Here is a 21,859-nt window from a genome sequence, read left to right as displayed (position 1 = left end):
ATTTCTTTTGAGTATTTATACCTGGAAGTAGATTGCTGGGTAATGTGGTAATTCTATGTTAAACTTTTTGAGGAATCTTCAAACTGTTTTCCACAGTGTCTGCACCACTTTACATTCTAATCAGCAATGTACAAGGGTTCTACTTTCTCCACATCCTTGTCAATTTGTGTTAATTTCCATTCTTTTTGGTAATAGCCATCCTAGTAGATTTGAAGTGGTATCTTCTTGTGATTTTGATCTGCATCTCCCCAATTACTAATGATGTTGAGCATCTTTTTTTTTTTTTTTTGGTGCTTGTTCGCCATCTGAGTATTTTCAGAGAAATGTATACTCAAGCTTTTTGCCCGTTTTTGAATTGTGCTATTTGGCTTTTGTTGTTCAATTGTGGAAGTTCTTTATATATTTTGGATATTAAACCCTTTTCATATATGATTTGCAAGTATTTTCTTCCATTCTGTAGGTTTCTTTTCACTTTCTCAGTGTCATTTGAAGCACAAACGTTTTTAATATTTTTTCTCCCAGTTTTTATTTAAATTTGATCTAGTTAACATAAAATGAGTTTTAAGTATAGAATTTAGTAATTCATCACTTACATACAACACTCAGTGCTCATAGCAACAAGTGCCCACTTTAATCCCCATCACCTATTTATTAACCCATCGCCCCACCCACTTCCCCTCCTATAAGCATCAGTTTATTCTCTATAGTTAAGAGTCTGTTTCTTGGTCTGCCCCTCTCTTTTTGTCCCTTTTGTTCATTTGTTTTGTTTCTTAAATTCCATTAGTGAAATCATATGGTATTTGTCTTTCTCTGACTTACTATGCTTAGCATAATACTCTCAAGCTCCTCAATCATCATTGCAAATGACAAGATTTCATTCTTTTTTAATGGCTGAGTAATATTCCATTGCATATATATGTGTGTGTGTATATATACATACATATATATATATATATATATATATATATATATACTCATCATAACATCACTTGTGTATGCCCATCACTTATTTAGCCCATCCTCCCACGACCTCTCTTCCAGAAATCCTCAGTTTTAAGAGTCTCTTTTTTAAAAACTTTATTTGAGAAAGAGAGAGAGCTAGAGTGCATGCACGTGAGAGTGCACATGAGTGTGGGGGAGGAGCAAAGGGAGAGGGAGAAGCAGACCTCCCACTGAGCAGGGAGCCCAACAGGGTGCTTGATCCCAGGATCCTAGAATCACAACCTAAGCTGAAGGCAGATGCTTAACCAATTGAGCCACCTAGTTGCTCCAGTTAAGAGTCTCTCATGGTTTGCCTCCCTCTGTTTTTATCTTTTTAAATTTTTTCTTCCCTTCCCCTATGTTCATCTGTTTTATTTCTTAAATTCTACATATAAGTGAAATTATATGGTATTTGTCTTTCTCTGCTTCACTTATTTCATTTAGCACAAAACAATGATCTTGCCATATCATTGCAATGGCAAGATTTCATTCTTTTTGATGGCTGAGTAATATTCGTGTGTGTGTGTACGTACACCCTCCACATCTTTATCTGTTTATCAGTTGATGGACATTTGGACTCTCCATAATTTGGCTATTGTTGGTCATGAGAGAGGAGAAATAACACCACAAAAATATAAACAATCATAAGACAGTATTATGAAAATTTATATGGCAACAAATTGGACAACCTGGAAGATATGGATAAATTTCTAGAAACATATACACTACCAAAACTGAAACAGGAAGAAATAGAAAACTTGAACAGACTGATAACCAGCAAAGAAATTAAATGAGTAACCAAAAATCTCCCAACAAAAGTCCAGGGCTAGATGGCTTCACAGGGGGAATTCTAGCAAACTTTTTTTATTTTTATTTTTATTTTTTTTAAGAGAGAGAATGTGTGCATGCAAGGGAGGGGCAGAGGGAGAGGGAGAGAGAATCTCAAGTAGGATCCACAATGAGCGTGGAGTCCAACCCAAGGCTTCATCTCATTACCTAGAGTACCCTACCCAAGCTAAAATCAAGAGTTGGATGCTTAACCTAATGTACCACTACCAAACATTTAAAGAAAATTAGTATCTGTTCTTCTCAAACTATACTGAAAAACAGAAATGGAAGGAAAACTTCCAAACTCATTCTATGAGGCCAACATTATCCTGATACCACCAAATCCAAACAAAGACTCCATTAAAGAAAAGAACTATAGGCCAACTATAGGCCAATCTCCAATGAATATGGATGCAAAAATCCTCAATAAAATACTAGCAAATCTAATCCAATAATAAATTAAAAGAATCATTCACTGCAATCAAGTGGGATTTACTTCTGGGCTGCAAGGATGGTTCAATATTTGGAAATCAATCAATGTGATATGCCACATTAATAAAAGGATAAGAACCAGATGTTCCTCTCAATATATGCACAAAAAATATTTGACAAAGTACAGCATACATTCATACAAAAACCTTCAACAAAGTAGGGTTAGAGGGAACATAGATCAACCTAATTAAGGCCGTATATGAAAAACCCACAGCTAATATCATTCTCAATATGGGGAAAACTGAGAGCATTTCCTTTACAGTCAGGAACAAAACAGGGATGTCCACTCTCATCACTTCTATTTAACATAGTACTGGAAGTCCTTAGCCTCAGCAATTAGACAACAAAAAGAGAAAAAAGGCATCCAAATCAGCAAGGAAGAAGTGAAACTTTCACTATTTGCAGATGACATGATACTCTACATAGATAACTCAAAAGATTTCACCAAAAAATGCTAGAACTGATACACAAATTCAGTAAAGTTGCAGGATACAAAATCAATGTACAGAAATCTGTTGCAATTCCAGTAGGGTTTTAATTTTTATGATGCCTAACTTCCCAACTTACTTGTTTTTTTCTTATGTTATCTGTGCTTTTGGTGTCATATTTAAGAAACCATTGTCAAATCCAAGGTCATGAAGTTTTTTCTCTGTGTTGTATTCTAAGAGTTTCATAGTTTTAGGTCTTAAATTTAGGTCTTTGATCCATTTTGAGTTAATGTTTGTATACAGTGCTACATATGGGTTCAACTTCACTCTTGTATCTGAGTATCCAGTTTTCCCAGCACCACTTCTTGACGAGACTATTCCTTCATCATGAATGGTCTTAGTGCCTTTGTTGAAAACCAACTGACTATACATATGAGAGTATATTTCTGGGCTCTCTTTTTTATTCCATTGGTCTTTATGTCTATCTTCATGCTAGTAACACAGTGCTTTGATACTATAGGTTGTTGGTAAGTTTTGAAATCATGAGGTGTGAATCTATTAACTTTGTTCTTCTTTTTCAAGATTGTTTTGGCTATTCAGGGTTCCTTGTAGTTCCATATGAATTTTAAAATAGGTTTTTCTTTTTCTGCAAAAAATGCCTTTGGGATTTTGATAAGGACTGCACTGCATCTATGGATAGCACTGGATAGTGTTGTCATCTAAACATTATTAAGTCTTCCAATCCCTTGAAGAGGGAAGTATTTCCATTTATTTGGGTCTTCTTAATCTCTTTCAGCAATATTTAGTAATTTTCAGCATACAAGACTTGGGCCTCCTTGGTTAAATGTATTTCTAAGTATTTTGTTATTCTTGATGCTATCATAAGTTAAATTATTTTCTAAATTTCCTTTTTAAATCCTCCTGGCTAGTGTATATAAATGCGACAGATTTTTACTTTTTATATCCTGTAACTTTGCAAAAATGTGTTCATCAGCTCTAACAGTTTATTTGTGTGGAATATTTAGGGTTTTCAACATGTAAGATCATATTATCTTTTTTTTAAGATTTTATTTATTTATTTATGAGAGAGAGAGAGAGAGAGAGAGAGAGAGAGAGAGAGAGAGAGGCAAAGACACAGGCAGAAAGAAGCAGCCTCCATGCAGGGAGCCTGATGCAGGACTTATCCCCGGACTCCAGGATCACGCCCTGGGCGGAAGGTGGCACTAAACCACTGAGCCACCCAGGGATCCCCTGATCAAGTTCCTTTCCAGTTTGGATGCCTTTTATTTATCTTACTTAATTGTGTGTGTGTGTGTGTGTTTTGTGATTGGTTTATTTCACTTAACATAATGTTTTCAAGATTTATCTGAGATTACAGTGTCTATCAGAACTTCATTCCTTTTTATGACTGAATAGCATTCCATTGTACGCATATGCCAGCTGGTTTGTGTGTGTGTGTTTACCCATTTGTTCCTTTATATACATTTGTGTTGTTTCCATCTCTTGGCTATTATGAGTAATGTTGCTTTAAATCATACATAGATTTTTTTCTTAAAGATTTCACTTAAATTCCAGGTAGTTAACATACAGTGTAATATTAATTTCAGGTGTACATTACAGTGATTCAACAATTCCATACAATACCTGGTGCCTATCACAACAAGTGCACTCCTGAATTCCTATCACCTATTAAACCAATCCCCTGCCCATCTTCCCTGTGGTAATTATCAGTTTGTTCTCTGTAGTTAAGAGTTTGTGTCTTGGTTTGTCTCTCTCTCTCTCTCTCTTTTCCCTTTGCTCATTTGTTTCATTTCTTAAATTCCACATATGCATAAAATCACAAGGTATTTGTCTTTCTCTGACTGACTTATTTACTTAGCATAATACTCTCAAGTTCCATTCATGCTGTTGCAAATGGCAAGATTTCACTCTTTTTTATGGTTGAGTAATAATAAAATAGTAATAAAAATTAATAAAATAATTATAATTATGGTTGAATAATAAAAAGTATATATATATACACACATATATATACACACATACCACCTCTTTTATAAATCCATTCATCAATTGATAGCTTCCATTTCTTAGCTATTATAAAAAATTCTGTTGTATAAACATAGGTATGTATGTATCCCTTTGAATTACTGTTTTTGTATTCTTTGGGTAAATAGCCAACAGTGCAATTGCTGGGTCATAGGGTAATTCTAGTTTAAAACTTTTGAGGAACCTCCATACTGTTTTCCACAGTGGCTGTACCAGTTTGCATTCCTACCAACAGTGCAAGAGGGTTCCTTTTGTTCCACATCCTTGCCAACACCTGTTGTTTCTTTGTTGATTTAAGCGATTCTGACAGATGTGAGGTGATATCTCATTGTAGTCATGATTTGTATTTTCCTGATGATCAGTGATGATGAGCATCTTTTCATGTGTCTGTTAGCCATTTGTATGTCTTTGGAAAAATGTCTATTCATGTCTTCTGCCCACTTTTTAATTGGATTATTCATTTTTGGGGTGTTGAGTTTGGTAAGTTTTTAAATATATTTTGGATACACATCCTTTATTGGATATGTCATTTGCAAATATCTTCTCCCATTCCATAGGTTGCCTTTTAGTTTTGTTGATTGTTTCCTTTGCTCTGCAAAAGCTTTTTATTTTGATGAAATCCCAATAGTTTATTTCTGCTTTTGTTTCCCTTGCCTCAGGAGATACATCTAGAAACAAGTTGCTACACATGCACAGATTTTTGTATGGACCTATCTTTTCACTTCTCTTAGATATATGACTATCAGTGAAACTGCTGGATCATATGTTAACTATGTTTAATCATTTGAGGAACTGCTATACTGTTTCCTAAAGCAACTGCTCCATCTTATATTCCCGCCAGCAGTCTATGAGGGTTCAGATTTCTCCATATTTTCACTAACACTTGGTATCTTTTGATTCTGGCCACTGCAGTTTGTGTGAGGTAGTATCATCTCATTGTGGTTTTAATATGCATTTGCTTGGTCACTGATGATGCAGAATATCATTTCATGTGCTTATAGGCCATTTGTATATCTCCCATAAAGAAATATCTTTTCAGATCCTTTGCCCAATTTTTAATGGGCTAATTTGTCTTTTTATTATTGAGTTGTAAGAATTCTTTATATATTCGAGATATGTAAGTCCTTTATCAAATATGATTTGCAAAGATTTTCTCCCAATCTGTGAGTTGTCCCTTCACTTTCTGGTGTCCTTTGATGTACCGTTAGTTTGTCATCAGTACTGATTCTACTTCATCTTTTTAAGTATAATTCAAAGTTTGCAAAATAATCATTAAAAACTTATCTTGTCATATATATTTCTCATTGATAAACAGAATGAACAGTGATGACTACTTCTACCTTGTATACATACAAACAGCAATATGCCAAGAACTGATTCTTAATTTGTACATCTTAGTGGTTTAATCTAACTGTAAAGCAGCATAACATGCACAACGTGGTCATTGCTCCTCCACAAACCATGCTATTGCCATTGCATGCTACTCAACAGTATAAGTTGAGAAAGTACTCAGGAAACTTTATGGCTGAAATTACAAGTTTCTTGGCAGCAGTGGTTTTGTTTTGTTTTGTTTTTCCTCCCCCTCAAGGAGTGCAATTTGTAAACAATTTCTCATCTGCAGTTTGGTCACTTCTCTGCCTTGCATGGTAAGATTTTTTTTTAGTGGTATTATTTTTCTCTTGATCTGAAAAAAACTATTGATTTAATAAAAAGATAGGTCATTGGTCTTTATTTAATAATGAAACAGAAGCTCTCAAGGCTTCATACTTTTATAAAAAATTTCAGAAACAGAGGCACTAGGGGTAAATGCATTGCTGCTTCTATACAATTAACTTTCATTTCTCGATCAAAAAAAATTTTTTTATGACAGCCAGTATGAAATCATTACAATCAGAGTCAGTTGCCCTGGCATCTTCTATTCTAGGACTGGAGTTCTCTAAATTATGTTTACATTAATGTTGAATTAGTGTAGCAGTGAATCACTGATTTATAATTTTTTAAATATTATTTTCATCATTACTTTTATGCTTCAATGAATCACATTTTAGCCATGATCAATTTGGGGGAATTAAGAAAATAATATAGCTAATTTAAGCAAGGAAAAATTAATATGGACTTAACAATAATATGTGAATGATATAAAAGTTCAGAAGCCAAAGTAAACTGCCCTAGTTAAGTGAATTTGTCTAAATAAAACATCCAATGCAATGTTTGTTGTACACGAACAGTCTAATAAATTGTAACAGATATGATGAATGAAATGCGATTTGGAGGGACATCACAATTTATTTTACATTTCAAGATGTGAAATAAATGTTGACAAAATTTATTACATTGCTTGTTCATACCTAACTGCCTGGAATCCTTGGTAGATAGCTAAGTATTCTGGTAAACTAGGAATCACACGGAGAAATACCTATGGCTGGAATGTAGCAGGAGCCTAAAGAATGGCTATTATTATTATCTTCATTCTCACCTGTTCTACTTGCCTCATAGCTTGCATTGGAGAATACTAGAGCCCTTCTATGTGCTCTAGGTCAAGTTGCCTATATAACATGTCTAGTTCATTCTGACTGGGTGCTCCCATGGCTTTATCTACTTGATTACTTCACAGATTATACTGGAACTGCTGTGTTGTAAGCCCAATGGCCCTATCTATCTTGCACACAGCTGTGGTATTGGTGTTTTACATAGTGTCTAGTCCATAGGAAAAGATCAATAAATATTTAAGAAATGAATATAGAAATCAAGATGAGAGAAATTATTATCTTCTGTGATTCGGGACTAACTATGGAGAAAAAACACTTGATAAAGAATCCTTTCTAAAATATTTATACACCCAACGCCGGAATACCTAAATATAGAAAACAAATATTAGCAGACCTAAGAGGGAGAAAGAGACAGCAATACAATAATAATAGGGGCTTTAATATCCCAATTTCATCAATGGATATATCATCCAGACAGAAAATCAATGAGGAAACATTTGAATAAAATGATGTATTGGACAGAGTGGACTTAACAAACATATACAGAACATTTCATTCCAAAGCAACAGAATACACATTTGTCTAGAGCACATAAGGAACACTGTCCAGGATAGTTAGGGCACCACAAAAATATCTTAATAAATTTAAGAAGACTGAAATCATATCAAGCATCTTTTCCAACCAAAATGGTATGAAACTAGAAATCAATTACAAGACGACAACTGGAATATTCACAAATATGTGGAACTTAACATGCTCTTGAATAACCAATGGGTTAAGGAAGAAGTAAAAAAAATACCTTGGGACAAATGAAAATGTAAATATAACATACAACACTTATGGGACACTGCCAATACAGTTGTAAGTGAGAAGCTTGTAAGGCTTACTAAATGCCTACATCAAGAAATAAAGATCTCAAATAAACGATCTAACTTTACATCTCAAGGAACTAGAAAAAGAAGAACAAAATCCAAAGTTAGCAGAAGGAAAGAAATGATAAAGATCAGAGCAGAAAGGATTGGAAACTAAAAGACAATAGAAAAGATCAGTGTGACTACATTTATCATGGTGAACACTGAATAATATACAGAATTACTGAATCAATGTTGTACACCTGAAACTAATACAACATTTTATGTCAATTATATTTCAATAAGAAGTAAAGTTTGAAAAGATTGAAAAGATCAATGAAACTAAGCTGATTTTTAAAAAAAGATAAACAAAATTGAAAAGCCTTTATCTAGACTGACCAAGAAAAAAAAAAGACTTGAATAAAATCAGAAATGCAAGAGATGTTACAATTGAAAGCACAGAAATACAAAGGATCATAAAAGACTATTATGAACAATTATATGCCAGTACACAAATAGATCATTTAAGAAGAAATGGATAAAGCCCCTGAAACTTGATAACCAGAGGTTTCTGGATTACTAAAGAAAATATGGCATATGAAAATAACTGAATCTATTTACATGTTAGAAAGTATCTATTGTTTGGAACCAGGCTGTAAGCAAAAACAGATCATAAATGTTTTGATTCTAAACAAGCTACCATCACGTAGTGCCAATATTTGCCAATAAGCCTACATTGTAGCAAAGTACCTCTGTCCCTAAAACTGAGCCCAGTGCTATATATTTGATAGATCCTCAATAAACACTTAAAAAACCAAACTAATACCATTAATGAAAATGTCTGTGAATAAAGTGATAAGCAGTTTTGCCAAAACAAAAGGCTCATATAATACATACTTCCTGATTAGAAATAGAACAATTATTGATATAAAGATCCATTCTGGGCCATTAAAGAATGACTCAGAGTATGAATATGTTTGGGCTTGATTTTATTTATTAAAAACTTTCTTATAGGATGGGCATCTCTGGTGGCACTAATGATGTAATCATTTAAGTGATGAAAGTAACTGAACCAAAGTAATGTTTATATAAATTCAGGCCTAGGAAGCCATCCTCCAAGTCTGTTCATGAATTTGATTTTCATTGCAAGCTTAAGATAAAGTATTACTTGAAATTTTTTTGAAGAGTAAAGGCAAATTCACAATTACAAGGGACAGTGTTTCTTGTCACAAATTCAGCAGATACCAAATCTATTATGATCCATGCATAGGCCAAAACAAGTCTTTGAACCTATAAAAGCTTTTTTTAGGAACTTTACTTATGAACTAAATGATAACTTTCATGAAGACACTCTAAAAACAAAGAGAAATCCTTACCTCTTGCCGTTAAATTTCAATAAAAATTTCAATTATATGGAGCCTTGGATTTTCCCTGTAACCCTCATATTAAATTTTGTGCTCAGTATTAAAGGAATTAAAGTCAATTTTCTTTACCAATGAATTATGAGGAACACAAATTAAGATGAAAGAATGAACTGGGAATATGCATGCAAATATTGTGCATTCATATTATTATACAGCATAATCTGTAAATCTAGTACTAATGAGACTCAAGATTTAAATGGCTGAAGAATGTGTTTAGTGACTTATTGTCAATCAATGCCTCTATTCCAGGATAAACATAATCTTGAATGGCAACACACCTATTATTACAAATTCCTAAGTAAGTACAGTACTTCATTATTTCAAAATGTCACTGTCAATTTATAGAGTAACAGATAAACATCTTTCCATCATATACCTGATTACCTTTTCTTTAGAGTAAATGAAACACTGACTATTAAGGAAAATCACAAACATCATTTTTCCAGCAATAAAAGAAACTTAGTGTGTATTTAAACTCTAAACTAGTTATAGCACTTCAAATTTTCATATTTGTTAATGTGGACACATCAGGTTTTATACCACTGCAATCAAGAACTTTTTTCAAGTAACATTTTTCATGTGAATTCTTCCAAGTATTAAATATTCAATCATCTACTATACATTTACTGAGTGCCTACTTTGTCCTAGGTACACTGATAGGAGATAAATGTTATAAATGTGAATGTGATACAACTCAGACTCTTAACAAACTCACAGAATAATAGAAGAAAGAGATAAGCAAATATGGTAAAACACAATAATTCTACTTTATATTTGTCTACATGTTTTCCATTTGCAATAGCTAATGGGTATTGTATTGAAAACACTCAATATAGCTGGAAACTTTTCATCATTGCTCAGCAATCAAACTTTTCCTATTTGTCTATGAAAAACATTTTTCAACTAAAAATATTAGAAAGGACAATTTAAGAAATACCTGTGAATTGAGCATCTCAAATTAACAAATGCTAACATATGTTTCATATTTTATCTTTAGACTGTTCTTTAGACTGTTCTCCAAATCCAGAAGTTTTTTACCTGATAAAGCACTAATAATTACTTGAGATTATCATAGGTCCTACTGGCCATGTGATCTTGGGTAAATTAACTTAACTCTTTTGAGTCTCAGTTTTCTCACCTGAAAAGGGAAGATAATAGTACCAATCTGTGCTAGGCTATCTCCCATTTGCCCCCTCAGTATCCAAGCTCTATCTAGCTTTTTGCCTGGGTAAGTTCTCTTGCCTTGCAGCTTTTGGTTGGGTTACCTAGGTAGTATTGGCAGAAGATCAGAGTATGGAAGGAAAGTAAATCTGTTCTCTGGTTTCCTCCCTAGCAGGTCACCAAGGGCTGACTATATCCCTCTATCAGATATAGTCTTCTCGATTTACCACCCTCCACGGCCTTTAGGCCTACAGGTGGTAATGGCTCTGTTTAGCCCTAAAGTCTGTACTACCCATTGCTGACTTCCATAAACCTTGCCCTTACCTTTACAAACAGTTCTCTTATTAAACTGTTCCAAATGACCCAGTTTGAAAGTGCCACGTGTTTTCTGCCAGAACTCTGTGTGACTCATATACAACCTCTTGGGGTTATTTTGATACTACAAGAGATAATATATGTAAAGTACTTAGCTTGACGCTTAGCACACTATAAATATTCAATAAGTGTTGACTACTATTGTCATGATCAATATTGCTGTTATTATTTTATTTGAGGTTCTACACTCATGCCATCTATACCAACTGAATATACTCAGGACACTGAGAAATTCAGAATTCTGGAGACCTTTTACTAATTCTCACAGCACTTCAAAAATGTAAAATGTGTCTATCACTAATCAACCTCAATATTTAAAAAGAGTAAGAGGATCTTGAAAGTGAGTGAAAAACCACATAGTGCACAGGATTTCCTGGACTGTCGTTTCTTTTGTAAATATGCTTCAGAATTCATTTCCTGCAAATTGACCTCCTGCCACTACTCCAAATCTAGCAAAGTATAAATGTCCATAAAGTTAAACAAATTGTTGGGTCTTGGGGTCATGAAAAGAATGGACTGAAAGGTAAACTCAATGGCATAAAAGTCCTTGGTTAATCTGGAAATGCATCTTCATTTTCTTTATTTATCAATCATTACATAGGCAAGCATCTCCATTTGACAAATAATTTCATCAAAATCCTATTAAAGGTCTACTTAACCTTTCATCTTACCTCATCCTTTATATCTTCCTGTTGTTGGGCGGTGAAGATCTCCATTGCAGCCATGAGTCTCATCATTAACTCATCCACTGTTGTGTTACCTAGCAACACATGGAGATCGCCAAACTTTACATTAGTAATGTTATTATAAAATGGAAAGTCATTCTAGAATTGATCAGCAAGGAATAACTATAGTCTAATAAAAATGACAGTGTACTATGCTAATACCCAGTTAAAATATTTTCATATTTTCCTTGAAAAGTTTCATATGTTCACTGTGAAAGAGTAAACCAGTATATAGGCAGTTGAAATTTCAAACACAGTATACTTGAAGGAACCATCTGTTAACGAGAAAGATTTTCAGCTCAAAATGAAGAATGGCCAAGTATTGGAAATCAAAGTTCTTTTAAGTTATAGAAACATATCTACTTGAAAATACTAGCAACAGCTACCATTTTTTTATATGCCAGTAAGTAGGCTAACTGCTTTACATATATTATCTTATTAAACCTGTACAATAATTCTTTGAAGGTATCATGATCTTGAGTTTAAAGAGAGGGAAAAGGAGGCTTTAAGAACTGGAGTAGCGTGTGCAATCAAGATCAGGCTTTTGATTAAGTGGTGGGACCAGAATTTGAAACCAAATGAGTCTAACTCAAAAGCCTGTTCTCTTTTGCCACCTCAATATACTTTTTATTTAGAATTATTTCCTATAATTAAAAATTCCTTGATGAAGTGGACAGTAATTTATTTACTGAAAAAAACTGAGTTCTTTTTGTGCCCAATTGGTATTTTTCTCTTTCAGCTGCTTCCAAATGACTATGCTATAAACTTTATAAGAGAATATTCAGTGTTTAAAAAAGTTTTAATTTTAATTCCAGTTAGTTCCCATAATGTTATATTAGTTTTATGAAAGTATTAAAATGTCTGGTTTTCCTTAATGCTATCTTATTCCTTGTCTAAGGCCATAACAAACATTTATGCCATTTCCTGAGTGTATTTTCCTGTTACTTGCTTTGAATACATCTACAACAGAGAAACCCATAAAGATACATAAAGATATAGCGATTCTTCTTTCAAGATTATTGGCAAAAAGCCCGTCTTTCTCCAGGGCCTGAGAAGAGCTCTTCCTATCCCATTGATCAAATAGGACAACAAGTAGCAAGCATCTTTGTTGGTGTTATTCTGGAGTAGAGCTGGACTAACATGATCTTTCAATGGTCCTTTTCTCAATTTTCCTTATGACCACTGGCAGCATGGCAGGGAGCATCTGTGGTCCTTATCAAAAAAATTCAGTCACATCGGTACTACTGTCCCAATAAATGAGCTAGAGAACAAATATTATCTTGGTGTGATATCATGGTACTGAAAAAGCAGAACTGGTTTTGTAGTCATAGTTTTTAGTTCTGCTACCTACAAACCATATGATTTAGTACCTAAAAATTGCCTAGCATGTGACAAGGGCTTAATAAATATTCACTTAGTAAATGAATAAATAAGTGGATGAGTGACTGACTATAGCTCTCTAAGGATTGATTCTCTTATCGGTAAAATAAAAATAACACTACCTCTGTATATAGTACACATGATCGCTGGCAGTTATTATGAATAGATACAACAAATGGCAAAAAGTTTAGCAGTACCTTTAATATAGAGTTTGATAATGGGCAAATTGTTGAGTTTCTCTTTCTCATTTGCAAACTGTAGTGACTAAGACTCAAAGCATGGGATATGAATTCTTTATTCTTTATGGAGGATACTAGAAAGGTGGTTACATACTGGCCATTCATTTTCAGGCTTAAGCCAATGCTTATCAACTATGCTTCAGTGCTAACAGTCAGGACTCACTACCAAACTGGACAAGACAGAGGAAAGGTACCAGTTAACGCAGGTCCAGACAAGTTTTTTTCTCTAACCTATTGCAGTGGTTTTCAAACTTCTGTTTTCAGAACTTGTTTACACTCTTAACAACTACTGAGATCCTCAAATAAGTTTTGTGGGTTATTATTATCAACATTTACTGTGTTAAAAATTAAAGCTGAAATACTTAAAACGTATTTATCAATTCATTAAAAGTAACAATGATAAAACCATTACATGTTTATATAAATATCATATTTTTATGAAAAATGGCTTTATGCTCCAAATGAAAACATTTAGTGAGAAGAATGGTATAGTTTCAACATTTTTGCAATTTTTTTAAACGTCTGCTTAATAGAACATAACTGGATTCTTATATCTACTTCTATGTTAAACTAGTTACAATATGTTGTCTTATGACTTAGCTGAAATTTATCAAGCAAGCCTGCCCTTAAACAGACATATAATTGAAAAAGGGAGGAGTATTTTAATAAATAATATAGTACACATGATCGCATTTGATAAACTCAAATGGACAAGTGGAAGTTTCTTCAAGTATGTGAGGAATTTGAAACTATTGAACTTTCTGTACTTTGTTATATTAAGATACACTGACCTATCTCACTCTTTGAATGGATCTTTTACCTATGCAGGACTTTATAATATCATGCGCTGGTCATGTGGAAAATACTGGTTTACTGACTTATGCATTTATCTTCAATGTTGACATAACTAATTATACGATACAAAAAAAATCGTATATTTGTAACATTACAACTGATCTCATCAGAAAATTATTTAAGCTGTCAATCTTACAGTGGAAGATATAACATTTTGCTTAAATGCTCAAAAAATAATTTTTAAAATTGCACATTATGGAAGTAAAGAATATGACAGTAGTATAGTTTGGACATGACTTTGATTTGTGTGAAGGTGCCAGTAGTTTTACACAACATTGATTTTGTGCCATCAGTGCAAATGTCAACACAGTAAAAATAAATAAATAATAAATAAATAAAAATGCAAAAACAGAAGAGCCTTATTACCATTATGAAAATAATAATTTGACCTCATGGATCCAATGAAATGGTCTAGAGGACCTCCAGAATCTTGGACCACTTTGAAAACCACTTTATTATATTGCCTCTGATGGGGGAAAACAGGAATGAAGTATTATACATTTACCTTATGTATGCAATTCATTTCCCCAGCAGAGTATCTTTAGCATTGTTTATGAAACTCAATGCTCTAGGGATAGAGCAAACATAAAATACCAGAGGTTTTATTTTGAGTTTTAAAGACACTAGTATTTACACTCATTCCTCCATCATATTATCTACTATAGAACTTTTGACTTAAATAGGGGTAAAAATAAAGTATCTCAAACAGAAGCTTCAGCTCAGGGCACTTGAAACATCTTTTTCCCTGGGGCAAAGAAAGTTATACTGTTTTCAATTTAAGCTTGCTATTAATAAGGTAATATTTTAAAATAATCCTTGGGGTATATCAGTAGCAGTAAAAAAAAAATCATTCACCTTTTTTGTTTGTAAAGAATATTCAATGTGATTAAATTCATAGGCATCCTATAGCTTCGCACCTTAGCATTGCATCCTAGACACAGACTCACACAATTAAGGGGAAACAACTACCACTGCATGAACAATTAATTTGCAATATCTAGTCACTGGCTTTTCTAGATAACTAAAGATAAGCATTTCTTTCAACAAATCAACATTACAGCAAGAAATCAATATATGAATAAGAAATGTCATGTCTGATAACTGATTATGGCTTAATTACTAGTTTAGAGAATTTAGCAATTCTGAACTTTTAACATGATTATGCTCTGTCCCAAGGGCTGTTATTTTATTAAGAAATTTCTGTTACATTTTTATGCAGCATATTTCATTTTTCATAGATTCTATACTTTTTGAAGCTGTTCTTTAGGATATTCTATGTTTTAAAATACAAAGATGCTCACTCATATAGAGAATTACTGTCAACTTTGATGGTAAATATTATAAGGTTATCACATACACAAGAAGACACTTCTCCTCTTGTGACATGTACTTTACCTTGTATAACATTTAACACTTCGTTAGATGATCGCTTTCCCATAATAATCAGAAAAAGTGGAAACTGATCTGTTTTTTGAGTCCGGATGGTTTGTGCAACAACACTGCCAAAGTGTCTATTGCACATTGTCAGAAATCTAAAATGAGACAAAAGCCAAAGTAAATTTCATTTCAGAGTTTAATAAATTTACTAGTACCCCGACAAAAAACTCACTTTATTATTATGTTAATAATAATTAGATAGCCTGTCTAATATCAATATATAAAATCTTGCTAGGCTGAGTTTCAACTACATCTTAAATGATATAGAAGCGACTATCATATAGAAAAGCAGGCAGCATGCCCTAACTGCCATCTGGGGCTGAAAGCATAGGTTCGTAGTCTTAAAACATTGCAAGGTATACTGACCTAATATATGAGAAAAACAAAAAAACTGAATTTTAAGGGGAAAGAGTTTCTTAAATGGACAAATGTTGTATGGTACAAAGTTAAATCGACTGACAGCATCCTAAACGGGATTTAGCAACATTTTCACAAGTCTTTAGAATCATGAATTGTACTTTAGAATTGTGTTTTCTCCAGTAGTAGCAGGTCTCCTGGTTTCATACTTAACATGGGATAAAAATAATAATTCTAAGCTTTTGACCAAAAAAAGCTCAGAGATATTAGCATACTGAAGTCTAGCATTAGTATTCTTAACACGATCTGGAATAAATGAAAAAACTGATAAAGCTTTTCTCTTCTATTAGAGGACTGTTTGAAATTAGCATTTCTTTCAAGAGAAAAGGGTAGCTTATGATATGTTTTCAGATCTGATGGTAAAAAGTAAATGTCATAATAATAATGAATTATGAAAGACCAAATGCAAATATAGAATGCTTTAATAAGATCCAATTTAATAAAGTCTGTAAAAATAATGGACTTTTAATAACACAGGTCACAAAAGGCAAAACAGTGGAAATTCTGGGGACTAGCCACTGGTACTGGCTTATTAATTCTTAATTATGTTCATGAAAGGCAACTTAAATCGTGTGTTTTCTTATGCCTTATGATAATATTTTAGGTAACAACTCCTCTGAAATGTATGTTCTAGCTGATGAGCAAAATCCTGTTGTCACATGCATTAGAAGGTAAATCTATTTGAAAAGACAAACGGCATTAAAATGTCATGTGCTCATATTCATTTGATATCCAAATTCAAAACAGAATCAAACCTCTTAATTTTTAAAGCCAATATATCTCTTGTCTATAGAAATTCATTCCAGAAATTTAGGCTGAATCCTCCACAAAACCCATGCTGTGACTACAGAAAGCAGACCATGTTAAGGGCCACTAGAACTGCCAGCAAGAGTGTCAAGACAAGTTAGCACCATCGCAATAAGTTCATCGGGAAGCAGTTTCATATTTACATTTAGAGCAGCAATAACCAGACCTCATGGCAATTTGAAATGACAAGACCCTAAGAAATCCATTGTTGGCCATGAAATATCATTGCTCCCATGAAAATTCATATCTTCACATTCCAGAACTATTATGCGATAAAAGGTGCTCAAGCAGCCTAAGTCTCAGGTACCAAATTTCACACCCGTATAAGCTTTAATTCATCAATAGGGATGCGTAGATCAGGACACTGGAAAGTTAGGATCTCATTTTTCTTTCTGCTTTTTAAAATATTTGAAGTCAGTCCTGACCTGATTTGATCACTGGCAACCTCTGAATGTAAACATGTCAAAGAACAGTTGGAATGTCATTCCCTACAAAAAGGAGAAAATAAGTCCTTGTTGCTTTCACACCAATGGATTAAGTGGGTATCACACAGTAGATGTCTGTCATAGCAGTAGTCTCACAAGTGATATTAAATACTACCTAAACAGGATACCCCAAAAAAAGGAAGGGAGGAAAGAAGTCAGGAATAAGGAAAGAGAGAAAAGGAAGGAAAGAAAGAAAGAGGCAGGCAGGCTGGCTAGCTTTGTGGTTTAAAGAATTCAATTTCAAGATAATTTTGCCTGGAAATTGTGTACTTTCCAAATAGTCTTTTTATGAAAATGAGTTAGAAGGGAAAATTATTATGAAAATATAGGTATCTTATTGGGTTTGAATTAATATACAACAACATTTCAAAACTTCACAAAATATATTCAAGAGAGACACAGCCTTCAAAAGCACATTAGCTGTTCAATTAACTATAAAAAAACAACAAAGTGATTAGTTTTCTACCAGGTATTGGCAACTCATTCTGACGTTTTGGAAGTAGTTGAGAAATACACAGGGATCCCGCAGCCAGTTGATGCTTTCTAGTGGCCTTCACAAACGATTTGTTCTAATCAAAGAGAGACTTTGTTAAAATTTTAATTAATCTAATTAATCTAAGATCTGAATCATGTTTACTTTGAGATTTTCAAATTACAATCATTGAGAGCCTGTAGGGCTAGTGGACAGCCCCAAATTACAAAATTCCAAATTGTTAGTTCTTGCATTACAATTTATAAGAACTTTAAAACACAAATATTAGATCTTTCTCATGGCTGGGGGCTCTGCTTCTTCCTCTCAACATCATTCACAGCACAAAGTTACCATTCACAGCACACTGCAAAAATCCAGTTCAAAACACTAGCACAAAAACAGACCAGGGAAAAATAAATTGTTTCAAGAAAAAAAAATGTGGTTCTCATAATTGCAGAATTTTCTTCTTTTTTAAAGAGATAGAAGTGTGCCGGTGCATCTAATGGCAGCACCAAACTTGTCAGCCTAACTGCATATAGTGTTCATTAGAGTCAGGTGTCATGAAGGGATAAATGGTATCTGCAGCAACAGGATTCCTGCAATCTCAAAACCAAAGGGGGAAGCAATGGCAAGCATTTTTTCTTCTGTGGCAAGAAGAAATGGCTTTGTTTTTTAATTATAAAAGTTTAAATAAATGAAGCAACCTATTCATCATATATCTATTTGAGGAGAGGGAATAAGTTGACAAATAAATCCCCAAAACCAAAAGCTAAAGTGATAGATTTGAAAAGATGAAGAACAAATGCCCTTACTGACAGGGTAAAATGAAGTGGAGGAAGAGAGTTATGGAGGAAGGAGGAAAGGTTGAGAAAAAGAATGAAGAGAGAACAGTTAATCACAAATCAGGTACAATAAAGCAACTCATTTGTCCCTGGGGGCTTGGTGCTGGTGGCGGTGGGGTTAGTGAGTGAGAAGTCTCAAACTTCTGCCTTGCTCAAGAAGCAAAATATAATTAGTAGCATATATTCACCAATTATTGTTATTAGAAATCTAATATTAGAAAGATACAATTTTATCTTTTAATCTAAAGTTTGGAGAGAAAAAAAGCAGAACATCTAATGGCTAGCATATATTAATCATTAGTAAAATTTTTAGTCTCTGAAGTATAGATCTTTTCTATCTTGCTAATGGAAACCAGGATTACTAATAAATCAGATATGGGAAAAAGTAATCTCATTTTAATTCAAAACAGGATATAATTTAGTTTCTTTCAAGGTCATAATTAAACGAGTCACTGACTTTTACTAAATTGTACTCCAACATAAAATATATACTAAAAGAAATAGCAAATTAGACAGAGAGTGGTAAACTCTGCAAACATTTACTGATTACCTATAGCATACCAGGTAATGTAAAAGGAGGCATATCTAATAGAAAGTGGAAGCCAAAAATTGCTAATGACTCTCTGTGAAGCTGCTGCTTCTTTTTTTGTTCTGTGAAGCTTCTTGAATTATTACACTTCAATATGACCTCCAAAGAAGAGTCACATGTAAAATGGGTGTAACACTTATCTTTAAAACCCTTATTCTCAGGGCACCTGGGTGGTTCAGCGGTTGAGAGTCTGCCTTCGGTTCAGGGCATGATCTTGTGGTCCCAGATCGAGTCCTGCATCAGGCTCCTTGCGAGGAGCCTGATTTTCCCTCTGCCTATATCTCCGCCAATCTCTGTCTCTCATGAATAAGTAAATAAAATCTTAAAAAAAATAAAATAAAAAATAAAAAACCCAACCCATATTCTTGTAAGATACTAAAAGTACTCAGAATTATGCTCAAAATATGGTATTTCCTGAACAATGGTACCTATTTTATTATTAACTGCATAATGACATTTAAGATTTTTTTAAAGATTTATTTATGATAGACATATATATAAGTTTTTTAATTTTTTTTTTATTTATTTATGATAGTTAGACACACACACAGAGAGAGAGAGAGAGAGAGAGAGAGAGAGAGGCAGAGGCAGAGGGAGAAGCGGGCTTCATGCACCGGGAGCCCGACGTGGGATTCAATCCCAGGTCTCCAGGATTGCGCCCTGGGCCAAAGGCAGGCGCTAAACCGCTGCGCCACCCAGGGATCCCGATAGACATATATATAGAGAGAGGCAGAAACACAGGAGGAGGGAGAAGCAGGCTCCATGCCTGGGAGCCTGACATGGGACTTGATCCTGGGACTCCAGGATCATGCCCTGGGCCAAAGGCGGGTGCTAAACCGCTGGGCCACCCAGGGATCCCCTGACATTTAAGATTTTTATCACAACTATTCTCAGGATTAAAATTATAGCTTATATCTATGGGCCAACACTGAAAGATATTTTACATAGTTAAGAATTGTTGACTAAAAAAAAAAGTCACTGGTTTTATTTCGCTTTAGAGAATGAAAGGGCAATTATTAATATCTGGAAAATAAGAAAATATGTGGTGCTGTAGCTGTGTGATACTACAAAACTTTAATTAGAAGTGGATATTAGAGACACAATACAGTTATATAGCTAAATGTAACCAGAATCTGATTTTCCAAACTTACTCATCTTTAATAGAAAAATGAAGTAAAAAAAAAAAGATATAGGGCAGCCCGAGTGACTCAGCGGTTTAGCGACGCCTTCAGCCCAGGGTGTGATCCATCTCTCTCTCATGAATAAATAAATAAAAATTAAAAAAAAAAAGATATAGAACTAAAATAATTTTTTTTTAATTAAGAAGGCTCTTCCCTTTAGAAGAAATCAAACTAGCAGTTTTTGCTATAGTAATAATCCTCGTTACTTATATATATTAATTTGTGTGTCTAGGGTTTTTTTTTTTTAAAGATTTTATTTATTCATGAGAGAGAGAGAGAGAGAGAAAGAGAGAGAGAGAGAGAGAGAGAGAGAGAGAGGAAGAGACACAGGCAAAGGGAGAAGCAGGCTCCATGCAGGGAGCCTGATGTGGGACTCGATCCTGGGTCTCCAGGATCAGGCCCTGGGCTGAAAGTGGCGCTAAACCGCTGAGCCACCCAGGCTGCCCCGTTTTTTTTTTTTTTTTTTTTTTTTAATCTCAGTAGAAAAACCAGAACATAAGATAGAGAAAGGACCATTGAGATCATTTACTTATCTAGCCAAAACACAATTCTCCTTTCCTCCTCTTTTCCCTTTAATAGGAAAATTAAAGCCAAGGTTCTTTAATGTGTGAAGTGACACTTGTCAAGTTACTAGCACTGTCAAGCATACCAAAATCAGACCAACCAGAGCATTTTTGTCTCCTAATGCAACATAATTTCTGCCAGTCTGCAATGCCTAGCCTGTTGTTCAGCTCATTTCTGGATTCCCATTGGGAATGACCTTCAGCATCCCTGACACATGCCCTTTTGTCCTTTGAGGGTGGCTTTGATTTTTAGAAATAGTCTTATGTCTGATTCAAACTGAATAAGGGAAACAAGGTATGTGGACTAAGCTAGGGGACATTGACTATAAAGGCAGTGATCTTCAAGCTTTAATGGCTTAGGAATCACCTAGGAAGTTAAAAAGAATTTTTTTAAACATTTATTCTTTTATCTATTTATTTTGAGAGAAAGTACGAGAGAGCAAGTGCACCAGCACATGAGCAGGAAAGGCAGAGGGAGAGAGAATTTGAAGCAGATTCTGCACTGAGTGCGGAGTCCAACATGGGGCTGGGGCCCATTACCCTGAGATCATGACCAGAGAAGAAACCAAGAGTTGGTCGCTTACCCAACTGCACCACCCAGGCATCCCTAGGGAGTTTATTCTAAAAGGCAAGTTCCTCAGCCTCATCCCTCTGAGATTCTGATTCAGCAGATCTGGGGAAAAGCCCAGGAAACTGCCTGTTTTAATAAGTTGCCAACCCACACCAGGTGATTTTGGTGTGATTAATGGACCACACTGAGAAACACTGCTTTCAGGACACAGAACTGCTTTC

General features: G+C 34.2%; 1 protein-coding gene across 2 annotated transcripts in view; it reads right to left on the bottom strand.

Moving 5' to 3' along the window:
• FAF1 (Fas associated factor 1) overlaps positions 1 to 21,859 on the bottom strand; it is a 461,021-nt gene that overhangs the window by 77,646 nt on the left and 361,516 nt on the right. For both annotated transcript variants that reach the window (XM_038558075.1, XM_038558076.1), the window contains exons 14-15: positions 15,670 to 15,806; positions 11,747 to 11,835 (exon numbers count right to left, since the gene is read on the bottom strand). In XM_038558075.1, coding sequence (XP_038414003.1) covers positions 11,747 to 11,835; positions 15,670 to 15,806 — 226 coding nt within the window. The remainder of the gene's footprint in view (positions 1 to 11,746; positions 11,836 to 15,669; positions 15,807 to 21,859) is intronic.

This window comes from Canis lupus, chromosome 15 (genome assembly GCF_011100685.1).
Source record: "Canis lupus familiaris isolate Mischka breed German Shepherd chromosome 15, alternate assembly UU_Cfam_GSD_1.0, whole genome shotgun sequence".
NCBI lineage: Eukaryota > Metazoa > Chordata > Mammalia > Carnivora > Canidae > Canis > Canis lupus.
This window is presented reverse-complemented; position numbering and strand designations above follow the sequence as displayed.